This window comes from Camelus bactrianus, chromosome 26, assembly GCF_048773025.1.
Source record: "Camelus bactrianus isolate YW-2024 breed Bactrian camel chromosome 26, ASM4877302v1, whole genome shotgun sequence".
Taxonomy (NCBI): domain Eukaryota; kingdom Metazoa; phylum Chordata; class Mammalia; order Artiodactyla; family Camelidae; genus Camelus; species Camelus bactrianus.
The window spans coordinates 28,257,509-28,279,447 of NC_133564.1; the positions used below are offsets into that span (position 1 = coordinate 28,257,509).

The 21,939-nt window shown below is 44.0% G+C and overlaps 1 protein-coding gene across 10 annotated transcripts in view; it reads left to right on the forward strand.

Moving 5' to 3' along the window:
* Positions 1-21,939, forward strand: part of UNC5D (unc-5 netrin receptor D) — a 494,882-nt gene that overhangs the window by 441,318 nt on the left and 31,625 nt on the right. For all 10 annotated transcript variants that reach the window (XM_074353354.1, XM_074353355.1, XM_074353356.1 and 7 more), the window contains 3 exons: positions 10,490-10,658; positions 12,315-12,542; positions 20,671-20,820. In XM_074353354.1, coding sequence (XP_074209455.1) covers positions 10,490-10,658; positions 12,315-12,542; positions 20,671-20,820 — 547 coding nt within the window. The remainder of the gene's footprint in view (positions 1-10,489; positions 10,659-12,314; positions 12,543-20,670; positions 20,821-21,939) is intronic.

Below are 21,939 nucleotides of genomic sequence, written 5' to 3' on the forward strand. Positions count from 1 at the left end.
TCTGCCAATCCTGCAGTGAGCTGATGACAGATGTAACTTGTCAGGAAAGCAGTACAGATTTGGTTGTTGGCATTGCACGAGAAATGAAGAATTATCAGAAATGAGATGACACAGTATACAGTGAGGACAGCCCAGGCATCTAGAAGGCCTGAGTTCCGGTGCCGCTTGCCGCGTCCAGCCTGCGTGGCTCTGAGCTAGTCATTTTCTTTCTCTCAGCCTCCACTTTATCATCTGTAGCTTTTGTATATTACTAACTGCATTCCAGGATTTACATGAAGGCAATAAAGTGACTTTACATATAAGAAGTCCTGTGCAAACTACATGCTATATTTTATTTTTTTCTTTTGTCTGTCTGTTTTTTTTTTAAATTACAAAGACGACAGTGTCTCTGAAGTCCATGGAATTTGCTTGAGCTCTGTCTCAGTGATACTGGGTTCTTCCCTTTTCACTGGTAACAGATTCTTAGACTCAGAAGAACATTGAATGCTGTGATAGCAAACATTAACTGTTCACTCTAAAATCAAGATCTTTCTGAAGATACAGCAAATACCCTGTTATCTGTTTCTTTGAGTCTACCTCTGTTTCTTGTAACATTCCAGCACGTGATTTATACTGTAGAGGCCTATCCTGTGGATCCAGGCAGTGGACTCTGGGTGAGCTGGTGTTTAGGTTAGAAGATCATGAACAGTCAGGCTGGGCCAGGTGCTTTGGTCACCCTGAACAAGCTTTGTCCCTGTCTACTGCTCCAGGCTTTCCTTGCTGGATAGTGATGGATATCAACGAACGTTTTAACCCTGTCCCTATTTCTGTTCAGTGGTCAGTCGTGGATTTGAATTTGGTCTGTTGCTCTGAGTGTTAGAAATTTTTATTGGAAGAATCAAATTGACTGTGTATAGCTCTCCCTTTGAGGAGATATGGTATTAATTAACTGTGTAACAGGCATCGGGAACCACTGAGGAGGAGAGGCTCTCTGAAGTGACAAAGGTGCTCCTCGTGCTAGTGAGAGGGGAGTAAATTGCTGCCATTTGGGAAACGCATTAATTCTTTCAGGCTACCAGTGTCACGCAGTGTAATAAAAGGGGCAATTTATCAAATGGTACCTTAATGGCCTAGAAGGGTTAATGCACCTTTAGCTGAAGATTGTGCTCTTTTCTGCAGTAAAATCACAATGGTTTCTTCACAGAGTCATTTAGGTTAGAATATAATGCCATTACCCCCAAAAAATAAGGAGGGGAAGGGAAAAATAGTGAAAGAAAGAGGGAAGAGAAAAGAGGAGGGAGGGAGTAGACATTTTATGATCTGCTCTTTTTGGAAAGAATTTCCCCCTACCATGCTCTTCCTTCCACCTCACACCCCCTTGGTCCACAAACACACATAAAGAAAAATTGCCGTCATTTTTAATCAAAGGACATTTGAAGCCCATGTGAGCTCACAATGCAAAGTGATTAGAGTGGTCCAGAGGCATCTTTACTTAAAGATGCCATTGACAAGGTAACAGTGGTTTGTGAATGTGGTTAATAGATCCGAATGGAAGGGACACCGTAATTCAATAAGAAAGCCACTGGTTCATGTGCAATGTGATTGCACATTGTAAAGGAACAGCACATACTATAATTACTTTTATTTGTATGTGCCATCTCTCTTATTACCCATGCTGGAAGTTGAAATAACCTGTCCTATTAAGATATTTAATATATATCATCCTTTCCACTTCAGTTAGTTACAGCCTAATAAAAATGCGGGGAGAAGACACCAGCCCACACTGAGGCTGCCCTCTGTGCTAAGACAAGCCCTTTGAACACGTGGATGATCAACCTCTTCACTTCCTTGGTTACAGTCTTGAAGACAAACCATAATAACTTCCCAGGACCCCATCAAGTTACATGCAGATAGAGAGCTTCACTCTGCATGTGAACTTCTGTGGCTGAAGCGTGAAGATAACCCAAAGGTCAGCCAGCACCTCAGTCCGACTGTGTGCTGTCTGGGAGACAGACAGCAGTGGGTGGGTCGGGAGGCAGCAGCAGAGGGGCCGCTAGGTTCCAACTTTAAAGCGAACAAGCCGTGAAAGCCCCAGTGGTAGACAGAAGAATGGCGCCCCCGAGATGTCCACTCCTAGTCCCCGGAGCCTGTGAATACATGGGCCTTCCTTGGCCAAGGGGCTTTGCAGGTGGGACCGAGGCTAAGGGCCTGGAGAGGGAGAGACTACCCTGGGTCTGTGGGCGGACCCACAGAGGGGTCCTTGCAAGAGAAAGGCAGGAGCACCAGGCTCAGATTCAGACTCTGGAGGACGGTACACGGCTGGCTCACTGATGGAAGAAGGGGCCTCCAGCCAAGGAATACAGACAGCCTCCAGCAGCTGGAGGAGGCCAGAGATGGATTCTCCTCCAGCACCCCAGGAAGGAACCAAGGAACCCAGCCCTGCTGACACCCTTGTTTTAGCCCCGAAAGACTTCTCCCTACAGAACTGTAACATTACAAATGTGTGTTGTTTTAGGCCAGTAAGTTTGTGCAACAGCAGTAAGAGGAAGACAGCACAAGCCCCTGTTGTGACCACTCCACCACCTCAAGGCCCTGCATTCCTAGAGCTCTCTCCAGAGTCTGTGAATACAGTCGCAGCAACTTTCATGCCGGCATTACTCCTTAGACGCTCCGGGCTTGGGGAACCTATCCCAGGGAACACCTGTTCCTCCCACTGACTGCCCCCTCTACGTCCCCGGGACCACCACCACTAACAGGACAGGAGGTCCCGGTCCCAGCTCAGTCCTAAGTCAGTGTGGCTTTGGCCATGTCCCTTCACCCCCATGCCACGCCCTTCTGTGTCCTCATCCGCACAGTGGTGGGCTGATGACTCCTAGGTCCTTTACCATCCCCCAAATGAAATGATTCTATGAAACAGGGCTCAGGTCCATCCGGAGAGGGCTGTTTTCCCCACTCAAAATGCAAGTGAGTCAACAGCTTAGCAGATACAAACACTGTCCTAGCAGCCCGCCACCCAGATCCACTCTTCTCCTGTCCCTCACCATCCTTCACCCTAAAGCACTCTCTGTGAGCCATCATTATTCCACTTCTCCTAGTAAACAAAGCTAAACGCCGACACTGCATGAAAGATGAGCTTTAAACAGTGTCTAGGAACTGGTGATTTACACATGATTTGTGATTCCTTTAGTATATTAATTGGTAAACACCCTATGAATGTGTGTATAAACGAAAGCCGTTTAACATAGGCAAACAGTTTAATCTCTCAGTGTGGCATTGCTCAAATTTCAGCAAAGTCAAATTCTCATTCCAGCATGTACATAATTGCCCTCCCACTGCAGCCCCCTCATGCCAACTCCCTTCCTGTGATCCTATTTCAGATAATACCATGTGGGTGACACACTTCTTTAAACCCTTTAATAGTAGAGCCATATGCTCCCCTCAGTGAATCGTGCTCGCCGCGTCTTGTAATCCACTGTGCTCACTGCTCCTCTCTCGCCCCCTCTAATGGCATTTAATGGCTTGCAGACCTGTAACATTATTTCCAGTTACTGTGAATCAAGCCCCCATCCTTCCTTATTCATACCCGAGCTACTTAGAGAAAGAGGATGTAGGTGCATTTTTAACCATAGTAGCGTCATCCAAAGCCTTAACAGAGTGAGCATTTCAACCTGACCAGTATCTCAGTTTTGGAAGCCTATCTGATCCATGTATACATAAGGCACCCCCCCACCAAACCCCTATTGCATGCTTTGGATATTTTCTCAAAAACTACACAACTTTTCTCAAGTGTTACTGCCAGGGCTACCTTGCATGTAGGGAATGCAAGTAAAAAAAAGTGGGGGTTCCCAGACCCTCTCTCAGAAATAGTGAATCAGACTCTTCATTGGTGGTGTCCTGAAATAAAATATTAAACAAGCTGTCCGGGGAGTTCCAAACCATATTCCAGTCTTAGGGCTACTTAAACACTGAAAGAGGAATCTATTGTGATAAAGAGATACTGTTCAACTTTCCTCTTTTCCCTCTGTTCTGCTCCTCACCCCCTACTCTCCAGAAGTCTTTTTGCTTAGACGGTATGTAGCAGTAACCAGAGTTAAAGCCCTTGGGAGCCCTGGTCGTGCTCGTGGGGTGGACTGATGAGCCTCCCTGGTTCTAAAGGGCCCATCTCTCCAGGAGATTGTGTGATGGCGTTTCCCGGGACTGGTCTCAAAGACCCGGTCACAGTAGCAGAGGAAGACAGGTGTCTGACTCAAGTAAAACAGCAGAAATCATAAACTCCAGGCCATAATTTTTATCCACAACGATGTTAGCACTCAAGGTCAATATATGAGGGTTGCAATGAAAAAAGGAGAATAATAGTTAAAACTATGTATCATCTCGGGCAGAAAACCGTAGGAGGCTGGAGCTACGTTGCTTTCAGAGCTCTCATTTTAAAACTAAGTACAGCTTCCATCTCTCTGCCTTTTATGTCTGTTCCATTAAAATATGATTTAATTATGTATCGACCCAGGGTCTGGCATAGTAAAACTATCATTACTCTTCTGCCTGCATCCCCGAGTGATGGTCTGGGTAAAGGTGATCAAACCTACATTCATCTGTAATATAGACCAGGAGGAGGAATGGAGGGAACAGTAATTACCAAGCACAGCGTGGCAGGCGACAACATTGAAAACCTCGTCTCGAAACATAGAGCCGGCTGTTTTGCTTGAAGAGAGTGACACACTACAAGTCTAGAATCAGGTCAAGAGACACTGAGAGCAATAGCAAAACGTACGCAATACACATCCAGACCTGCCGTGGCTTCCCGCCCTGTGACTGACCTTCAGTGTGACCTTTGGCTGGCATCGGTGTGCAGATGGGCGCTGCAGAATGTGAGTGACCACGTGGCGAGGTTTGGACCCGCCCGGTGCAGACCGTCCATCACCCTCCACACGTTGTACGCCGCCGTCAGTGACCCTGTCAATTTCAGCGTAAGAATGCTGCTGAAATTCTCCCTGGGCCTTTGTCCACTCATCCACTCGTTCGTTCATTTTCATTTGTGTGTTTTGACCAAATTCAAACTTAAGGAAAAGTCACAAGAATAGGACGAGTGACACTTGAACAGCATAGGTTTAAACAGGGCAGGTTCTCTTTTCAGTAGCAAAACTATATAGTACCACAAGATCTGTGGTTGGTTGAATCCACGGATGTGGAACCAGGGATAGAGAGGAACCATGGACACAGAAGGATGACTAAGTTACACATGCACAGAGTGCTGGCGTCCCAAAGCGCCCGTGTGGTTCAGGGTCGACTGTGTAAAGAATTCCCAGCTATCCCACACCCAGGTTCCCAGATGTTAACACTTCACTACATGTGCTGTGTTCTACTCTCTCCAGTGTGCATGTGTGCACATATATCTAATATACACACAAATAAAATCCACATACACACACATATACATGTTTTTAACCACTGTGGACAAGATGTCCCTTTGCCCCCAGATAGGTCAGTAGGTGTATCCTCAAAATAAAATCTCACATAATCACAGCACAATTATCCAAACCAGGAAATTATCATTGATAACAGTACTGTTATCTACCCCACAGACTTTATTCATACATCAGCTATTATCCAAACAGTGTCCTTTACGGCAGATGAAAATCCAGATCCATTCACCACATTTGGTTGTCCTGTGCCTTTGGTCCCCTTGATCTGGAGCAGTTCCTGAGTATGCCTGTAGCTCATGGTTACTGACTGTTTTTAAGAGGGCAGATCGGTCATTTTGCAGACCGCCCCTCGATTTGTCTGATACTTGTCTGCTGTGTTCTTAGGATTAGGTTCAAGGAGGGTGTTACTGGGAGGAACGTTACAGCAGTGACGCGGAGTTCTTTCTACTTTTTCGTATGTTCTGCAAATCCATCCCGTTTCTGGCAACATTAACTTTGATGATTTGGGTTAGGTGGTGCCTGCCAAGGTTCTCAACAATAAAGTAATGTTTACCCCTTCTAATTAATAAGTACCTGTGGGAAGATACTTTGAACCAGGTAAATAGCTCCTTATTCTTCTTAAAACCTTTCACCAAGTAGATTAGCATCCCATTCATAATTCTTCACTGAGTCAATTATTAATGTGGTTGGTTGTCAAATGATGACTTCCTGCGTCTGTTAGTTGGCTTCAGTTGTATGAAAGAACCTTCCCTTCCCATTCATTCATTTGTATCCATCTCTTTCATGGGTTCCCATGTTACACAATGGGTTATAATCTTTTACTACCATCATTCACTTTGATGCTTTGATTGGTGGAAACCACTGGCTTCTATGCTCTGTTCAACAGATATTTTTGAGTGCTTACAACTGGGACGTATTAGGCACTGGGGGTACAACAATGAAGACAGAAAAAAAAAATCCCTGTCCTCATGCAGCTTACCTTTTAGCTTGTGGGAGGCAGAAATAAACAACAAGTGCATTTGAGGGCAGCAAGTGTGAAGTAAAAGAAAAGCGAAGATCAGCCTTTGGAGGAGGGATGTTGCATTTGTGTCGCTCGGGAGTAATCAGGGAACGCCTCGCTAGCAGGTGTCATTGGGGCCCAGGTCTGAAGGGCAGGAGGGAGATGACCAAGGGGACACTTGGAGAAAGACCCCAGAGCAGCAGGAACAGCTGCAGTTCCTCAAGGCGGGAATATGTTGGCCTTTTTAGTGCGATTGCTCTGGCTGCTGAGTTGAAGACAGACTGTGGGAGGTTAGCGTGAAAGCATCACCTAGGTGCCTTAAATTCCCATAGTGCACATCCCTCCAGCATTGGAAATTCTGTGAAAGCAAGTGTTGGTATGATGACAATTTATTGAATAAATTAACCATCTCCAAAACACAGCTGCTAGAGAAGTAAGACATAAAAAAGGCAGGAGAGGTTCAAGGTTGGGAAGCAGAACCCTCACCCACTGAGCACATCCTAGGTGTTTTATGCTTTCTTTTAACTCTAAAATGATCTTCAAGGAGGTAGGACATTGCATGGGAGGCAATGAGACTCCAAAAGGCTCTCCCTTCTACCCTACAGTCTGGTTTTCATGACACAGAAAAGGTCAGACAGGAGACGTATCAGGGATGATGCTGGGAAGCCCACGGCGGGGACACGGGAATGTTCTTTCCACCTGCACCTCCTGCTCTCTGCAGCCCCTCTGCTACTTTTGATTTCCCTTGCCGGTAACTCAATACGGTTAGTCACAAGGGGCTTCCTGGCTTGCCACATTCCCTGGCAAAATTCTCCCGTGCCCTTTATCAGCACCCTCTCCTACCACGTAGATTTATTTTTCGGTTGGGGGCATCAAAGCGGCAAAGCTGGCAGAATTTCCCCCAGAACCCTCAGCGGTGCCGTGAGAGCAGGAATTTGAATTCACAACTATGTTTCTATGCAGTTATTCAACATGCCACCGGCTTACACAGACATGGCTCTTTAATGTTTTTATATTCATAAGTGTTCATAAAGATGCACAGCATATAGATGGGGGGGGGGGCAGGGAGACAGAGACAAGGGAAAGATGAACAACAGAAGGCCCGCACAACCAGACTTCTCATCCGCGAGCGTATGCGATGCACTGAGACTGTTCATATTACAGTCCTCTAAGATCACTGCTGCTATCAGTTCAGTTTTTATTAGCCTGTAGCAATTTTACAAAAATGTGTTGCCTTTTTTTTTCTTCAACCCGTAGCAAGGGCATGAACACTTCCTTGGTATATATTATATGATGTGGGCAAACTGAAATGCCATCCATGCTTTGCTGACACATCTTTGTTTTTACCCAAGTCCAGTTAAAGGCTTCCTTCTCCAGCCCTCTTGTCCCCAGATGTCCTAGGTCAGTACCATGGCTACGTTTTCCTTCCATCTGTACTTGGGATGTCACAAGAGCCAGCAATTTGACCAGAAATGGCCTAGTGGTAGCAGAGCAGAGGACCTCTGGTCACAGGGAGCAGGAGCCTAGAAGTCTTGGGGGTGATTTTGCCACCATCTCTTTGACTTTCTCTGTGACCTTTTGTTAACACCTGCCCACACAGGTGTGTGAAGAACTTTAATTAATATTTGTAAATCTCCCTGATTGCCACAGATAGAAGGTGGCAGAAAAGGGCAAATTATTATTAACCATGTGGGAAGACAATGGAGAGATTAGGTTTTGCCCCTTCGCCGGAGAGAGACCTGCACCCACCCACAGACACTACTTTCCCAGGAGGAAGACTGGATGTGTCTTGGCTGGCTTCCTTTGCACTTACAGGAATGCCCAGGTCCCAGCCGCTGCCCCGCCTGCGTTTCCAGGGCACCGTCTCGGACTCCTAGAGCTGTTTCAGTTACTACCGACAGGAGCCCTGCTCTTCACGGTGAGTGTGAGAGTTCATGTAATTAGCTGCCTTCAGTTCGTTTGGCATTAAATAATTCCCCTAATTCCCATATGTTTGAACAATATGTTCAACAAGGGGGCTGATTCTCTGAAAGCAATTAAATAGTTCTTTTAGGAGAGCTTGTCATCGGTCACTCATAAGCACCCCTGCTCTCCCCATCAGTGATGAATGCAGGCAGTGATCACACAGCGCGCTCCGCCCTGGCTGACGGCTCCTGGCAGGCGGCCACGTGCAAGCTGCCACCACGGGCTGCTTAGAGCTCGTGCTGGAATTGCACATTCTTTTCTCAAACCTCAAGTACCTCATTGGGGGCTGTTCATGGAGCATTTGTTATTGCTAATACACGGCTCTCCAGACCCACCTCCTCCCAACTTGCCTACCCTGCTTAGGGACATAAACGCATAGAAGACATTTTCCGTTTTGTCTGTTCTTTGCCTGTTTTGGAGGAATTGTTAATTTTGGACTAGGGTTGCCTACATGGAAGGCTGAATTTTCAGAAGGCAGCTCCAGTGCTTCTTGGGGAGGGAGGAAGGGCGGTGGGATAACGTTCAGTTCTGTTTTACGCACAGCAGTTAAAAGATGCTCCTTCGAGTTTGTGTGTCCTGACTTTTATTGCAGCAGCAAATTATAGAGAAAGAGCTAGAGTGTGACCATGGCCAAGCTGAGGGAGAACAAGCCATGTCAACAACAGCAATTCAGAAACTAGTAACATGTTACATGTCCACGTAGAGAAACTGTTTACACAAGATCACAGAAAAGGTAGTATCTTTTAGCACTAATTTCATCTTGCTCAAAGGGTTGCTGTTTTGACCAGCGATGACACATTTAAATGTCCTTCCTGGGTCAGATGAGAGAAAGCTTAGGGAATAACACCAATCCTTGCTCCCCTGTAGGTAGTTCATCTGAGAATCCTAAATTGCTGAATTGATGACATTTTGTATCATTATATTGCTCACAAGAGAAAATACAGGAAAAAAATAGACTAGTTCGTTCAAAAACACATAAGCAGTTGGGGGAAATGAGTAGGCTTCTGGATTCTTACTGATTGTTGTCCTATAAACTTACCCCATCGTACTATTTGGAGGCAGAGATTAAAAACAAAAACAGGAGGAAAGGGGGTGGGGAAGGATAAATTGGGAATTGGAGATTTGTAGAAATATTAACCACTATGTACGAAATAGATAAACAACAAGGTCTACTGTACAGCACAGGGAACTCTATCAATACCTTGTAATAGCCTGTAATGAAAAAGAATATGAAAAGGAATATATTTATGTGTAAGTGAATCACTGTGCTGTACACCAGACATTAACACAACACTGTAAATCAACTATACTTCAATTAAAAAAAAAACAACCCCAAAAAACAAAACACCCAAAAATGGAAGAGGGAGGCAGGTGCTCAGTAAAGCGATATTATTTCCCTTTAGTCTAATTTCTTTCTTTTATCTGTTTCATGGCTCTGAATTCCCATTGTAAATTATTCACAATAGAGAAAAATCTGAACAGCAGGTTTAGGTAGACTGATTTTGAATTTAGATCTAAAATAGGAAAGATGAAAGATATGTATTTATGTATTTGACTATGCAATTTAAAACTGTCTACTGTGCTATCACTGTATAACCTGTATACTTGGTGCGCTGGCAGAAAATAAATATTTTCAAAACCAGAAGAGACGTACTCAATCCAGGTACATTTGAAGTGTTGCTTTGTTCCATAATAATTTGTTCCATTGCATTAAACATATTTGTAGAATGCGTCTTTGGAAGAAAGGAACATGGTGGTAAGGTCACCAGATCCATCATTTCCATGAAGTTCTTGGCTTTGGTCACTGATGTTATCAGTAGCTGGTGTGCGACACTCCAGCCAGGTCTTCGCTTTCTCCTGTTCTGCCCTGTATTTCTGAAGAAGCATTTGTCATTTTGTTTTTCAAAACTGAGATTTGAATTCTAGGCTTAACCTCAGTCTGTGCGGTTGAACGGTTCAGGGTTCGGGATGGATGGCTGTGGTCCGGACCAGCCCTCCCACAGGCGATGCTCCCTGGAGGGGCGTCCTGGGAAAGGCCTTCACTAAACCTGAAACTAAGTTCTCATTCAGACATGCCCCCCTCCTTGACATGCATCTCTTTTCTCCTTTTTTAACCGTACAGCCTCCAGTCGGATGGATCTGAGGTGCTCCTGAGTCCGGAAGTCACCTGCGGTCCCCCAGACATGACTGTCACCACTCCTTTTGCCCTGACCATACCCCACTGTGCGGACGTCAGTTCTGAGCACTGGAATATCCATTTAAAGAAGAGGACCCAGCAGGGCAGGTGGGAGGTGAGAACCTAGTCCTCCTTTACAAAAGAAAAAGGGGGGGGGGTTGGGTGCCATCTGTGGGATGGACCCTCACGCTCTTCAGACAACAAGTCAGCTGTGAAATTGGTGAGCATTTACTTATTTCTCAGAGGGTCGGTGGCATGTGTTTTTACAGCATCCTTGAAGTACTGGCTAGTGTGTTGGGTTTGTGTGTGTGTGTGTGTGAGATAATAGATAAGAGAGGCCAGAGAGGATACAGAGCTTTTTCTTTTGGTTTTAGAGTACAGTTCAGTTACCCACGTGGACATGTAGCCTCGTGTACCTGCCTTTGGTACATCGACTTCGATTCCTGCCTTTATTCCTGGGCCATGTCCCCGTCTGAATTGACTTTCCTCTGTGGGGTTAGAGAGGGGGCCCAGGGCAAGCAGGCTGTGTTCAGAAGAAGAAATTACTGTTATCTGTTTTTGCCATCATAGGAATTATAATGAATCTATGTTTAAGTATTCAGGAACCAGTAGGTGCTGAGTATATGTTGGTGAATTAATGGAGGCATTGAAAATCATTCTGATTGTGTATACGAGGGCATATAAGAGAGAAACTGTACAAGGAGAGAATAAAAGAGACCCCCCCCAAAAAAAAAATTGAGAATCCGAGAGGAGAGTAAGGAAGACAGTCACAGCAGAGAGACAGCAGTGGAATTACTATTTTAAGTGAAACCTCTGATTTAGCTGTCTGATAGGGAGTCCTTTTATGTCTGCCTGAGACCAGCTTGCATGAAAGCAGGTGAATTATCTTGTTGGAACACAATGACCTGTTCCAGCTAGCCCTGGGCTCCCACCTCCCAGGAGGTGCTTCGGGCAAAAGTAAAAGGAAAATCGTGTTTCTTTAGGGAAGAAAATCCCCAGTTGCTTCCGTGGATTGCATTTACCCTGCCCAGCTATGTCTTGAAACTAGTCTGTGTTCTTTGTTGAAAGTGCATCCTACTGTTTATTCAGTCGGGGTTCGCCCTCAGGCAGATTTCCCGGGGGTGAAGTTTCATAAAAGGCCCCGGTTTTGGTCTCTTTTCCGTGATGCCCTGAGTTGCCTTGGTTTCTAAAGTAAAACTCCCAGCGCTTTCTCACAATCTTTCACACCCAGATGGTGTTATATTTATGCTCCACCTAACCAGTCACACACACCTAAGTTCTTGTCAGGGAGGGTGACTTATCTGATCGTCTGATAAATAGATGGTTTGGATAAGATGTAACAGTCCCTCGTGAATGATTGCGATGGAATGAAAGAGGATAAAATACTTGAAAGAAAATAAATATTACCTTAAGGATATTGAAAGAAGTTTTCAGAAACCTTTATAAAAACATAAAAGTTAACTCATTGCTGTTAATGTTCAAGCCTCTTACTTCTTTTTAATTCAGCAGTGAACAAATTAACCAAAAATTGGAGAACTTTGAAAGTGACGTTTGTTATAACCTGCTAAATTGAATCCCAACGCACTGAATATAACCCTGACTTGAGTTCCTGAAGTAGCAGTTATTTTGATAGAAGAACATTTAACACCAAGAAAATTAGGACAATAAAAATATTCTGAAAAAAAAAATTGTGTTTATGCCCTTGCAAAGTAACTGTTAAATCACGTTTTACTTCCAAGCTGAGAGAATTCAACAGACCTTTTCCCAACAGGAAGTAATGTCAGTGGAGGATGAATCCACGTCCTGTTACTGCCTCTTGGACCCCTTTGCATGTCACGTGCTCTTAGACAGCTTCGGGACATACGCCCTTACTGGAGAACCAATCACAGACTGCGCCGTGAAGCAGCTCAAGGTGGCCGTCTTTGGCTGCATGTCCTGTAACTCTCTGGACTACAACTTGAGGGTCTACTGCGTGGACAACACCCCTTGTGCATTTCAGGTCAGCCTTTTCTCTGTAGTTCTTCTGGTGTCGTGAAAGCATGGGGTTTCCTGAAGATCGGTATCATTAGGGAGTCCAAGTGCAGAGGGTCTGGCAAGTGAACCCGCAACCCTGGCTCCAGAGGGATACCTCTCGTGAAAGGAGAGCCGTTACTGTGTGTCCAACAGTGATGCGCAGGGGGCGCGGGATACTTGGCACTCAGAGGAGAGAAGAGGTACTTCACACACACAGAACGTCGTGTGCTAAATTATGAAACTGTTGAGAAGTAGAGTTGGAACTCGGAAAACAGCCCCAGTTGCAAGAGGGGAGGTGGGGACGGGTTTTTGAGAATCGTAGGGGACCTTCTTGGATGAATGAGATTTAAGAACAAAGGAGAAAGGGATTCCTTGTCAAGAAAAGAGACTGGCCTGAGCCACAGGGATGAGAGGTACTTGATGACCAGAGGCCAGTGCGGAAAGTGCTCCATCGACTGACGGCTGTAGTTAGGGTTCGGCAGCCACACCCCACACCACTCCACTCAGCAGGCACTCGTGTTGTGTCCTGGACACACGGCCTGCTAGTTACCAGGGCCGCTAAGGCAGGGGCGGTTCAGGGTTCCTTTCCATTTTTAGCACTTTCAATCATGTATGATTCCTTTTAAATTTGCTGCTCACACGAGTGCAGGCTCATTAACAGCAGCAAGGACAGTACAGACATGTCTGTGTGAGCTCTGCCCGTGTGTAAACAGCACAGCTCTCCTGACACACCTCGTCCCAGCTCCCAGCCACTCGTTAAGTCCGTTGTGCAGAGCATTTCCTCCGTAACTGGCTTTTGAGACACCAAGCTGGAAAACTCATGTTTACTAATAGAAGAGCTACAGTGACCTGCACTCTGAACATAAGCCAGGAAAGGTGACACGGTGCCAACCCACGTTCCCACACCTTCCCTGCCTCTCTTAAGTAGCACAGGTACTGGGCTACTTAAAGGGCAGACTTAATATTAGGGCAAACGTAACATTAAACTTAAAGGGCAAACTTAATATTTGGCTGTTCACAAAAGGGGTGCCATTTTGTAGGGTAATGGACTTCAGTGTAAGTACCGAGCCCTCATCCTGTGACTGCCAGTTTATACGCTTATCAGCTTTCAGGACCCCCTAATGAGAAGACTTCTCCAGGATACAGTACCTCCCCAGCATTCAGTAATCAGAAATAATGAATAGAGATTATCACCACCGCTGAACAGGTGGTGGTGTGCACCATGAGTCAAGCTGGATGTTTGGTAACCCAGCCAGATTTTGAAAGCTGAGTAAACCTGGGGTGGGGGGGCGCTGGAGGACTTCCAGTCCCCCGGCTCCTGTGAGTAACCCGCTGCAGACTAGCGTTCGTCACGGCCGCCTTGGAAGTCAGCCCTCAGAACCAGTTTGGAATTTTCTTTGCATAACCGTCTCAGTGCTGATGTACGCACACCGTGAGTTAGACATTCACCCAAGGAGTTTATTCTCAAGTGACTCACACATAACGTATTTTCATTCCTGTTGACTGCTACCAGCTTCCACAACAGCTCAGCCATTCACAGATGAATTGCAGTGGGAATCGTGAAATGAGGGTCTAACCCCAGCTTCCCAAACCACTCCCCATTCCTGTGGGTAATGCACCCGTCTCAGTCAACGCAAGAGAAAGTGGGATTCTCCCTCTGGTTGAATACACATAACCTGCTGTGTATTCATCATTAAGAGATATTTCTTTAAACTCTTTAACTTTGCTTTAGAAAAGTGTTTTCCAGTGGAGAGATACCTTTTGCCCCATTTGTCGAAATCTATTTACCTCCAGTGATTCTTTCCCTCCTATAACGTCAAACGAAGCCGACTTGAAAGTTGAGTTTGTTGGTACGTGCTATTGACAGCATGTATGTGACAGCTGTCGTGGGCAGCAGAGGCCACGTCTCCCCCTGCCCCCCAGGGGTCCCTAGAGATCATCAGCCATGGTTGAATAACTCTCCTGGCCCACAGGAAGATTAAAACATAACGTGTAGCTTTTCTGAACACAGCCGTTTACTCCCCAGTCTCAGCCTCTGAGTTTTGTTCCTGAAAGGAATCTTGCTTCTGGATTTTTATCTTAAGTGAATGTGCTCAGAACCTTCTACCCAGGTTTGTTTAACCACCTTAATACCCCAAATCACCTATGCCCTATTTCCCATGGCTTCCCAGGTGGTATGTAATGAGAGGGAAATATTACATAGTGACTGCCCTTTAAGGCGGCCGTGGGCCTCTGAAAGACTTTTCTTGAGCCTCTGAAAGACTTCGCACATTAGTATCGGCTCCCTCCAGCTCGCGTGGGGCGAGCTGGAAATCTCGCACAGTGATGCCTTGCCTTCTGTAACTCTAAGAAGTCAGGGCGTTACTAATCAAAATTAATACAGAGGGTTTTTTTTTTTTTCATGAACCATTTCTGTAGACATTGCATACCCTGGAATTTGCCTCTGTTATCGCTGTAACGAAAATGTTTGTCACGATTTGGAAATAGAGACCAGTGTGGCTGTGACAGTTGCTGTATTTACTGTAGCGCATCTTTTGTATCTCAAAGAAGTGATACATATGAGCCCAGCGAGAACTGCGCCTGTAACCAAGAAGGACGCCTGGTTCAAGGGCCGGGCTGCATTTTCATGTCATTTCTATCTCACTGGGAAACTATGTTCCCTGCCAAATATTGAAAAGCCCACCCTCTCAGTGGACATCTTTGGAAGAAGGACAGCTTCTGAACCCAACTCTCCTGTCCTCTTAGAACTAGGTGGGAGCCTGGCAATACAGTGGTCCCAGCCAAAAAAATACGCCTTTATAGAATTTTCGTAATCAGTACCCATTTTCAGTCCTGCCCTCCTTCCCCTATGCCTTCTGCAGGGCCGCTAAGTTTGCATCTCATTGGCTCTGGGGATATTTCGTCTGAATCACAGTAGCTACTTCTTTGAATGACAAAAACAAAATACCTCATACGCCTTGGTAAGGCATAATTAATTTAGTATCAGATTTTTGAAGATCTGTTCCAGTAAATACACCTAAAACCATCTCTGTGGAAAATTAAATCAGCTCAGATAGGTTTTAAAAAGAAATACAAATGCCATCTGTCTGAAGATGAGAAAAGGACCAATGACTCCTTGTCCTTCCTGCTCCTGTTTCTGTAATAATTAGAGCTGCGATCTTCTGTTTGTGTGTTTGACATCGCCACTTTTAATGAATTCAAACCAAAGGTTGAGAATGGTGATATATTTTCAAAGCAGTAACAATTTAAAGACCTAGGTTTTGTTAACTGTGTTTTATTACATTCTCTCTCTCACACACACAGTTCAAACAAATCTTGACACACGGAAAGCAAGGAATTAACTACTTGTCCTATCTGAGAAAAAGAAAGAACAACTAATTTTTTTCTCCATTGCTCCCAGCACTCCTATTCAGTACCTCTCAGCACTCGTTACTTACTTGGCATTAATGTGGATTTAGAATCTAATTTCAAAGGATTTCCTCCAGATGTAGTTCTTGTGTTTATCAGTAATGCAACCTTGGAAAATATTGTTCACGTAAAGCATTTAAAGGAAAACACCACAGTGACATAATTTCTGTCTGTCTCTGTGTGTGTGTGTGTGTGTGTGTGTGTGTGTGTGTGTGTGTGTGTGCGCGCGCGCGTGCGTGCACTTAAGTTCAAACAGTTTTGTCTCATAAGTATGTAAATTCAGCCTGCCTGCCTTAGCATCCCGAAGCACAACTGAATACTGCTGCCTGTCTCATTAAATCAACATAAATGGCTCAGCGAGGCACGAAGCACATGTTTCTCCCGGCCACATCTCCTGGAACTGGATTGACTAGCAGCCCCCAGTGTGAAATGATGAAATAACTAGAATAGAAAAACCACCCACCACAGCCTTCAGGTGCATTTAATGTTACAAGAAACCAGCCAGATCCTACTTTCTACTTTAATTAACACAGATATCAATTTAACAGTAGACCCAGAGATTTAACAAAAGGTCCGTGTCATAGAGGAGGCAGACAGGAAAAAATACAGTGAGTATCAGACTTCACTCTTAGGGTGATGATACATCCACGTGAGTGACTCAGAACTAGCTCAGCAGAGTTGTCTGTACCCCTGATTCCCAAACCTGGCTGGGCATCAGAATCATCTGAGAAGTATGTAAAAACACCGATTTCCAGGCGGCCATGAGCAGAATGCATGCAGGAGGTTAGGCGCGTAACTGGGAGTCCTGAGCTGGGGATTTGGGGAGTGTTTAAAGGCTCATGCGCAGGAGTTTATTTCTTTAACTCCGAAGCCCACTGTAACTTTACAGACCTGTAAACACAATGATTAGTTCATTACTGGGCTTCTTCATTTGAATAATTAATTTTGTTACACAGTAGCTATAATTGCTTAATGTTTTGTGCAAGATCACAAGGCACTGTGAGTTGTACTCAGTCGTTTCACTATGTGGAGATTAAAGTAAGCTAGAAAAGCAAAAATAAATCATGGTTGTATTTAAGTCTTTTTGTTGTATTTAAATTTTTAAGGTTCCTTTCTCCTCGGTGATAATTATAAGTGGATATCCATTTAAAAAATTCCTGATATCCTCCATTCTGCATCTCAGGGACTGTTTAGACCATATGATAACCTTAGGGCAAATACAGACTGACTCGTGTCATCTTTATGTATTCCTCACACCAATGGAAAATTACTTACGGGACAGTGTTAACAGCATTCTGACCTTCACATGACTCTCTAAATAAATCAAGCATGGTATAGGAAAAGGCAGGGAAATCCATTAGAAAAAAATGCTAGCCCATGAACAAGTTGCCCTGTCTTAGCTTGGTCACTAACCGCGTGGCTTCAGGCAAAATAGCTTTCTTGGGGGGAGGGTCTCTGTTTTTAATCTATAAATAAGCTTTACATCATGAAGTATCTTAAGTTCCCTCCTAATGTGCTGACACTGTGTAGTTTCTAAATATCAAAATAGCCTAGCTCTACGCATGACCTTGAACAAGTCACTTCACTTCCTGACCTCAGTTTACTTCTTTGTATATTCAGGTAACTCACATTTAAAGAACAGGGGTCCAATGTTCATAGCAGCACTATTTGCAACAGCCAAGACATGGAAGCAACCTAAATGTCCATCAACAGGTGAATGGATAAAGAAAATGTGTATGTGTGTGTGTATGTATATATATACACACATATATATATATACATACACACACACACATACACACACAGTGGGATATAAAAAAGAATGAAGTAATGCCATTTGCAGCAACATGGATGGACCTAGAGATCATCATATTAAGTGAAGTCAGAGAAAGACAAATATCATATGATGTCACTTATATGTGGATTCTAAAAAAAGATACAAATGAACTTATTTACAAAAAGAAATAGACTCAGACATAGAAAACAAACATGGTTACCAAAGAGGAAGGGCTGGGGGAGGGATAAATTAGGAGTTTGGGATCAGCAGGGACAAACTACTGTATATAAAATAGATAAACAACAAGGACCTACTGTAAAGCACAGGGAACTATAGTCAATATCTTGTAATAACCTATAATGAAAAAGAATATATATGTATAACTGAATCATTATGCTGTACACCATAAACTAACACAACGTTGTAAATCTAATATCCTTTAATTAAAAGAATAAAGAACAGGGGTACGCTTCACAGAGCCTAGTCAAATATCCTCTGACAAGCTGACACTGTTGTTATTCCACGGCTTTCATGCGGTTTTAATAAGCAAATTTCTTATTTGTGCCTATGTCTAACCCTGCACTAGAATGGCAGAAAGGGGCTGTTATATTCCCATGCTAATGATTTTGCTTGGCGATGAATAAACCTGAGTAAAGCACTGAAGCCCAAAGAGGTCGAATGACTTGCCCACGACTGCAGAGAAATGTGATTAGAAGCCTGTGCGTCCATTTTTGGTTTACAAGATAAGCGCTCCCTTGAGTATGTGTAACCCCCAGAAGATTCTCACACACCTTCAAACCTGAGCGACATTACTCTAAAATAAAATACAAGTCCTTACATAGCACAAGAAGCGAGAACTCATGATTTGGCTCCTGCCCTGTAACTTTTGTCATCTCCAGCCTTACACTTCCCACCCTAACCTCCTGTCCCAGCTCTGTCTGGCCTCCGTGCCTTTAGGGAGAGCCTGTTTGGCATCTGGAACGCACTCTCCCTCCTCTTGGCACGGAGAGCCTCTATGTTTACCTCAAGGTTCAGTTCAAATATCACTTCCTCTGTTGCTTTCCCAATCCCCCCCCTGGCCTCTCTGCCCATCTGGGTTAGGCACCCTGTCTTGCCTTAACCTCCAGGCTACACACATCTGTAACACTTAGACACTGTGCTGTAATCGTACACCTGCCGTTCTGATCCTCTCGCTAGACCGTGAGCTCTTTGGTGTTTCACTTCTGTGCGCCCAGTGCCCAGCTCAAGCGTCCCTCTGCTGGACACTCATTGAATCTTCAGGGTTTTGTGTGTGTGTGTGTTTTTGTTTTTGTTTTTGGTTGGGGGAGAGGTAAATAGATTTTTTTTTTTTTTAATGAAGGTACTAGGGATTGAACCCAAGATCTGGTACATGCTAGGCACACACTCTACCTGAGCTATACCCTCCCCTCCACTGGCTCATTAAATCTTAAAACAAGGAACAGAGACCAGCATCCGTAAAGACCTGAAGTCAGCATCCGGCATGAATTCCCTTCCATCCCACCCTCTTTCCTTCCACTGTTTGCAGCCCTCATCAGACACTGGCGACCATGGTATTATTCTCAATGCTTAGATCCACAGTGCAATGAATTCTCTAGGACTGCACTGTCCAGTACAGTAATTGACAACCACGTGTGCATATTTACATTCAAATCCATTAAAATGAAAAACAGTCCCTTACTCGCTCTAGCCACCATGATTAATGGATACCACATTGGACAGCATGGATATGGACAGTTCCATCATTGGGGGAAGTACAGTGTTGACCTAGGGCCCAAAGACACACCCCTCCCACATCTGAAGAGCTGGAGAAAATGACATTGGAACTGACTCATGCAATCCTGAGGAAAGACACAAGCAACCTTTACATGAAGGATAAAAGGTGGAAAGCTGGTTCTTAGTCAAAAACATTTTTATTAATGTTAATCTATACATAGACAGATGGAAAAGATAATTTCTGAAGCTGCTTCCACTCTCTGATAATTGAGATGTAAGTTTTACTGTATTTATTAACCTATTTGCCTGACTTCCTACAACCTTTTTTAGACTCTGGGAAGACTATAGGACATAACTAAAGGATTTGTGGTTTTTTGCTTATCCTAGCTCTGCAAGGAAATTGTAAGTTAATTAATGGTGATTTTTAAAATGGATTTAGGGAAATCTCTTATCTCCAAACACTGAAAGCCTCACCTCCCACAGTAGTTTTAACATTTAACCAATTAAATGGTTTACTTAATAGAATGGGTATGAATCATGGTTGTATGAGACAAAGATTTCTCAGTGAAAGATAAAGGAGTATTTATCTCAGGAATTTGATCTTTTTTCCCTGAGCTAAAACTGACTTGACAACTTATTTTTTTCTCAGCCATTGGGCATAATTTTCATGAACATTACTACAAATATACATGATACATACGCTCTGTAACGGTTATTTTGAGCTAAAGAATAAATATTAGATGATGCCTGTCACAAGCAAGGGAACCAGAGTGGAGGGAGGCTGTGTCTCCCTTTGTGTGAAATATGATGTGTCAGGTTAAGTCCAAATACTTGATTATGGTCACATCAGGATGAAATTCATGTAATTGTGGAAAATCAACAGTATTACCTTTTACTTGGGGCCAGGGAGTTCTTCTCGTTTTAAAGACAGGCATAGTGTGTGTAAAAGGCTCAACAGTACAGTAAGTGAAGAACAGTGGCTTCTTTGTGACCAGATCCTCATTTCTCAGCAGCCTGCAGCCCTTAGTCCTGACCTTGCAAGGATATGGGGGTGTAAAAGCAGAGTGTGTGCACGATGCTGCCTATTTCTGGGAGTCACATGGCAATGCATGTCTCCCACCATCTTTGGAAGGAAAACTGTGGAGGAAATTGGGTACTTGACTGTTCTGCCTCTTTTCTTTTCCTTGTCCTGTAGGAAGTGGTTTCAGATGAAAAGCATCACGGTGGGCAGCTACTGGAAGAACCCAAGTTGCTGCATTTCAAAGGGAACACCTTCAGTCTTCAGATCTCTGTCCTCGATATCCCCCCGTTCCTCTGGAGAATTAAACCATTCACTGCATGCCAGGTACTGGCCAAATGGGTTTCTGACAGAAATAGCTTTGCTTTAACCAGCGAGCGTTTCACAGACCCTAGTGCGGGTACTCTTGGCTTTCTTTCTCCTTTAAAACTGTGGATTTATTTTGAAAACTGTCACAGTGATGTAGCAGGTTGGACTACACCCAGGGAATGAAATGTATTGTCATAAATCTGTGGGTTTCTAACAGGTGGGAAAAAAAGGTGCTTTCATGTCAGGTAACCTGACATTTCTCCTCTCCTGTTTAAGTCGTCACTTGGGATGGGTTGAAGATGGTAATTTAACAACTTAGAGCAAGATTTGTCTGTTGCTTTGTTTTGATTAAAATCAGTTCACTGTGAGACACTTTTAATCATGTTCAGCTGTGGATGAACCGGATGTTAGTGAGAAATCCTTTAAGGGTGATCATTTGGAGTGGTAGAGAGCTAAGGCCAGGAAGGTAGGAACAAGAGATTTTGTCCTGAATATATGAAGTGCTTGTTGCCCAAGGAATTGAGCAAGATGGGAAGAAGAAAACATAAATTGAGAAGCTAACAATTATCAGTGCCTTTTAGAATTCTTTTATAAATATATATATATACAAATTACTCACATACCTCATTATTAGAGACTTAAAAAAAAAAACATTGCAGGATAACTTAAGAGTCTCCTTGCATCAATTTTAAAGGATTTTTGAATACTTGCTTAGCATGGAAAGATACCAACTTGTGACCCTGTCACTGAATTCTGTCACAATTTCCAGTGATAAGTACTGTCGTCAGAAGCAGCCAACAGGTCTACCATCATTTCTTAAGTCAGGTTTATCTGTGCTTCAAGTGGCAGGACGTTGCCTTAACTCTGAGTGAGCTTCTGGTAGACTCCTGTTGATCTGGACTCACAGGAGGCTTTCAAGACTCCTCTCTTCTGCCCATCAGCTTAATCTGCAGAGCTCTGTGGGTTTTTTCACCTTTCCATCTTTACAGCATTCATTTTGAAAACACTATGCACAAGATACACTGGCTTGTCAGAATGGAAATTAGCCAAATCTCAAAAAGAAAACCCTTGGCCATGCTATGAGAGTTAGGAAAAAATTGTACCACCAATGCGTTCTGCTTCTAAAATTCAGACTTT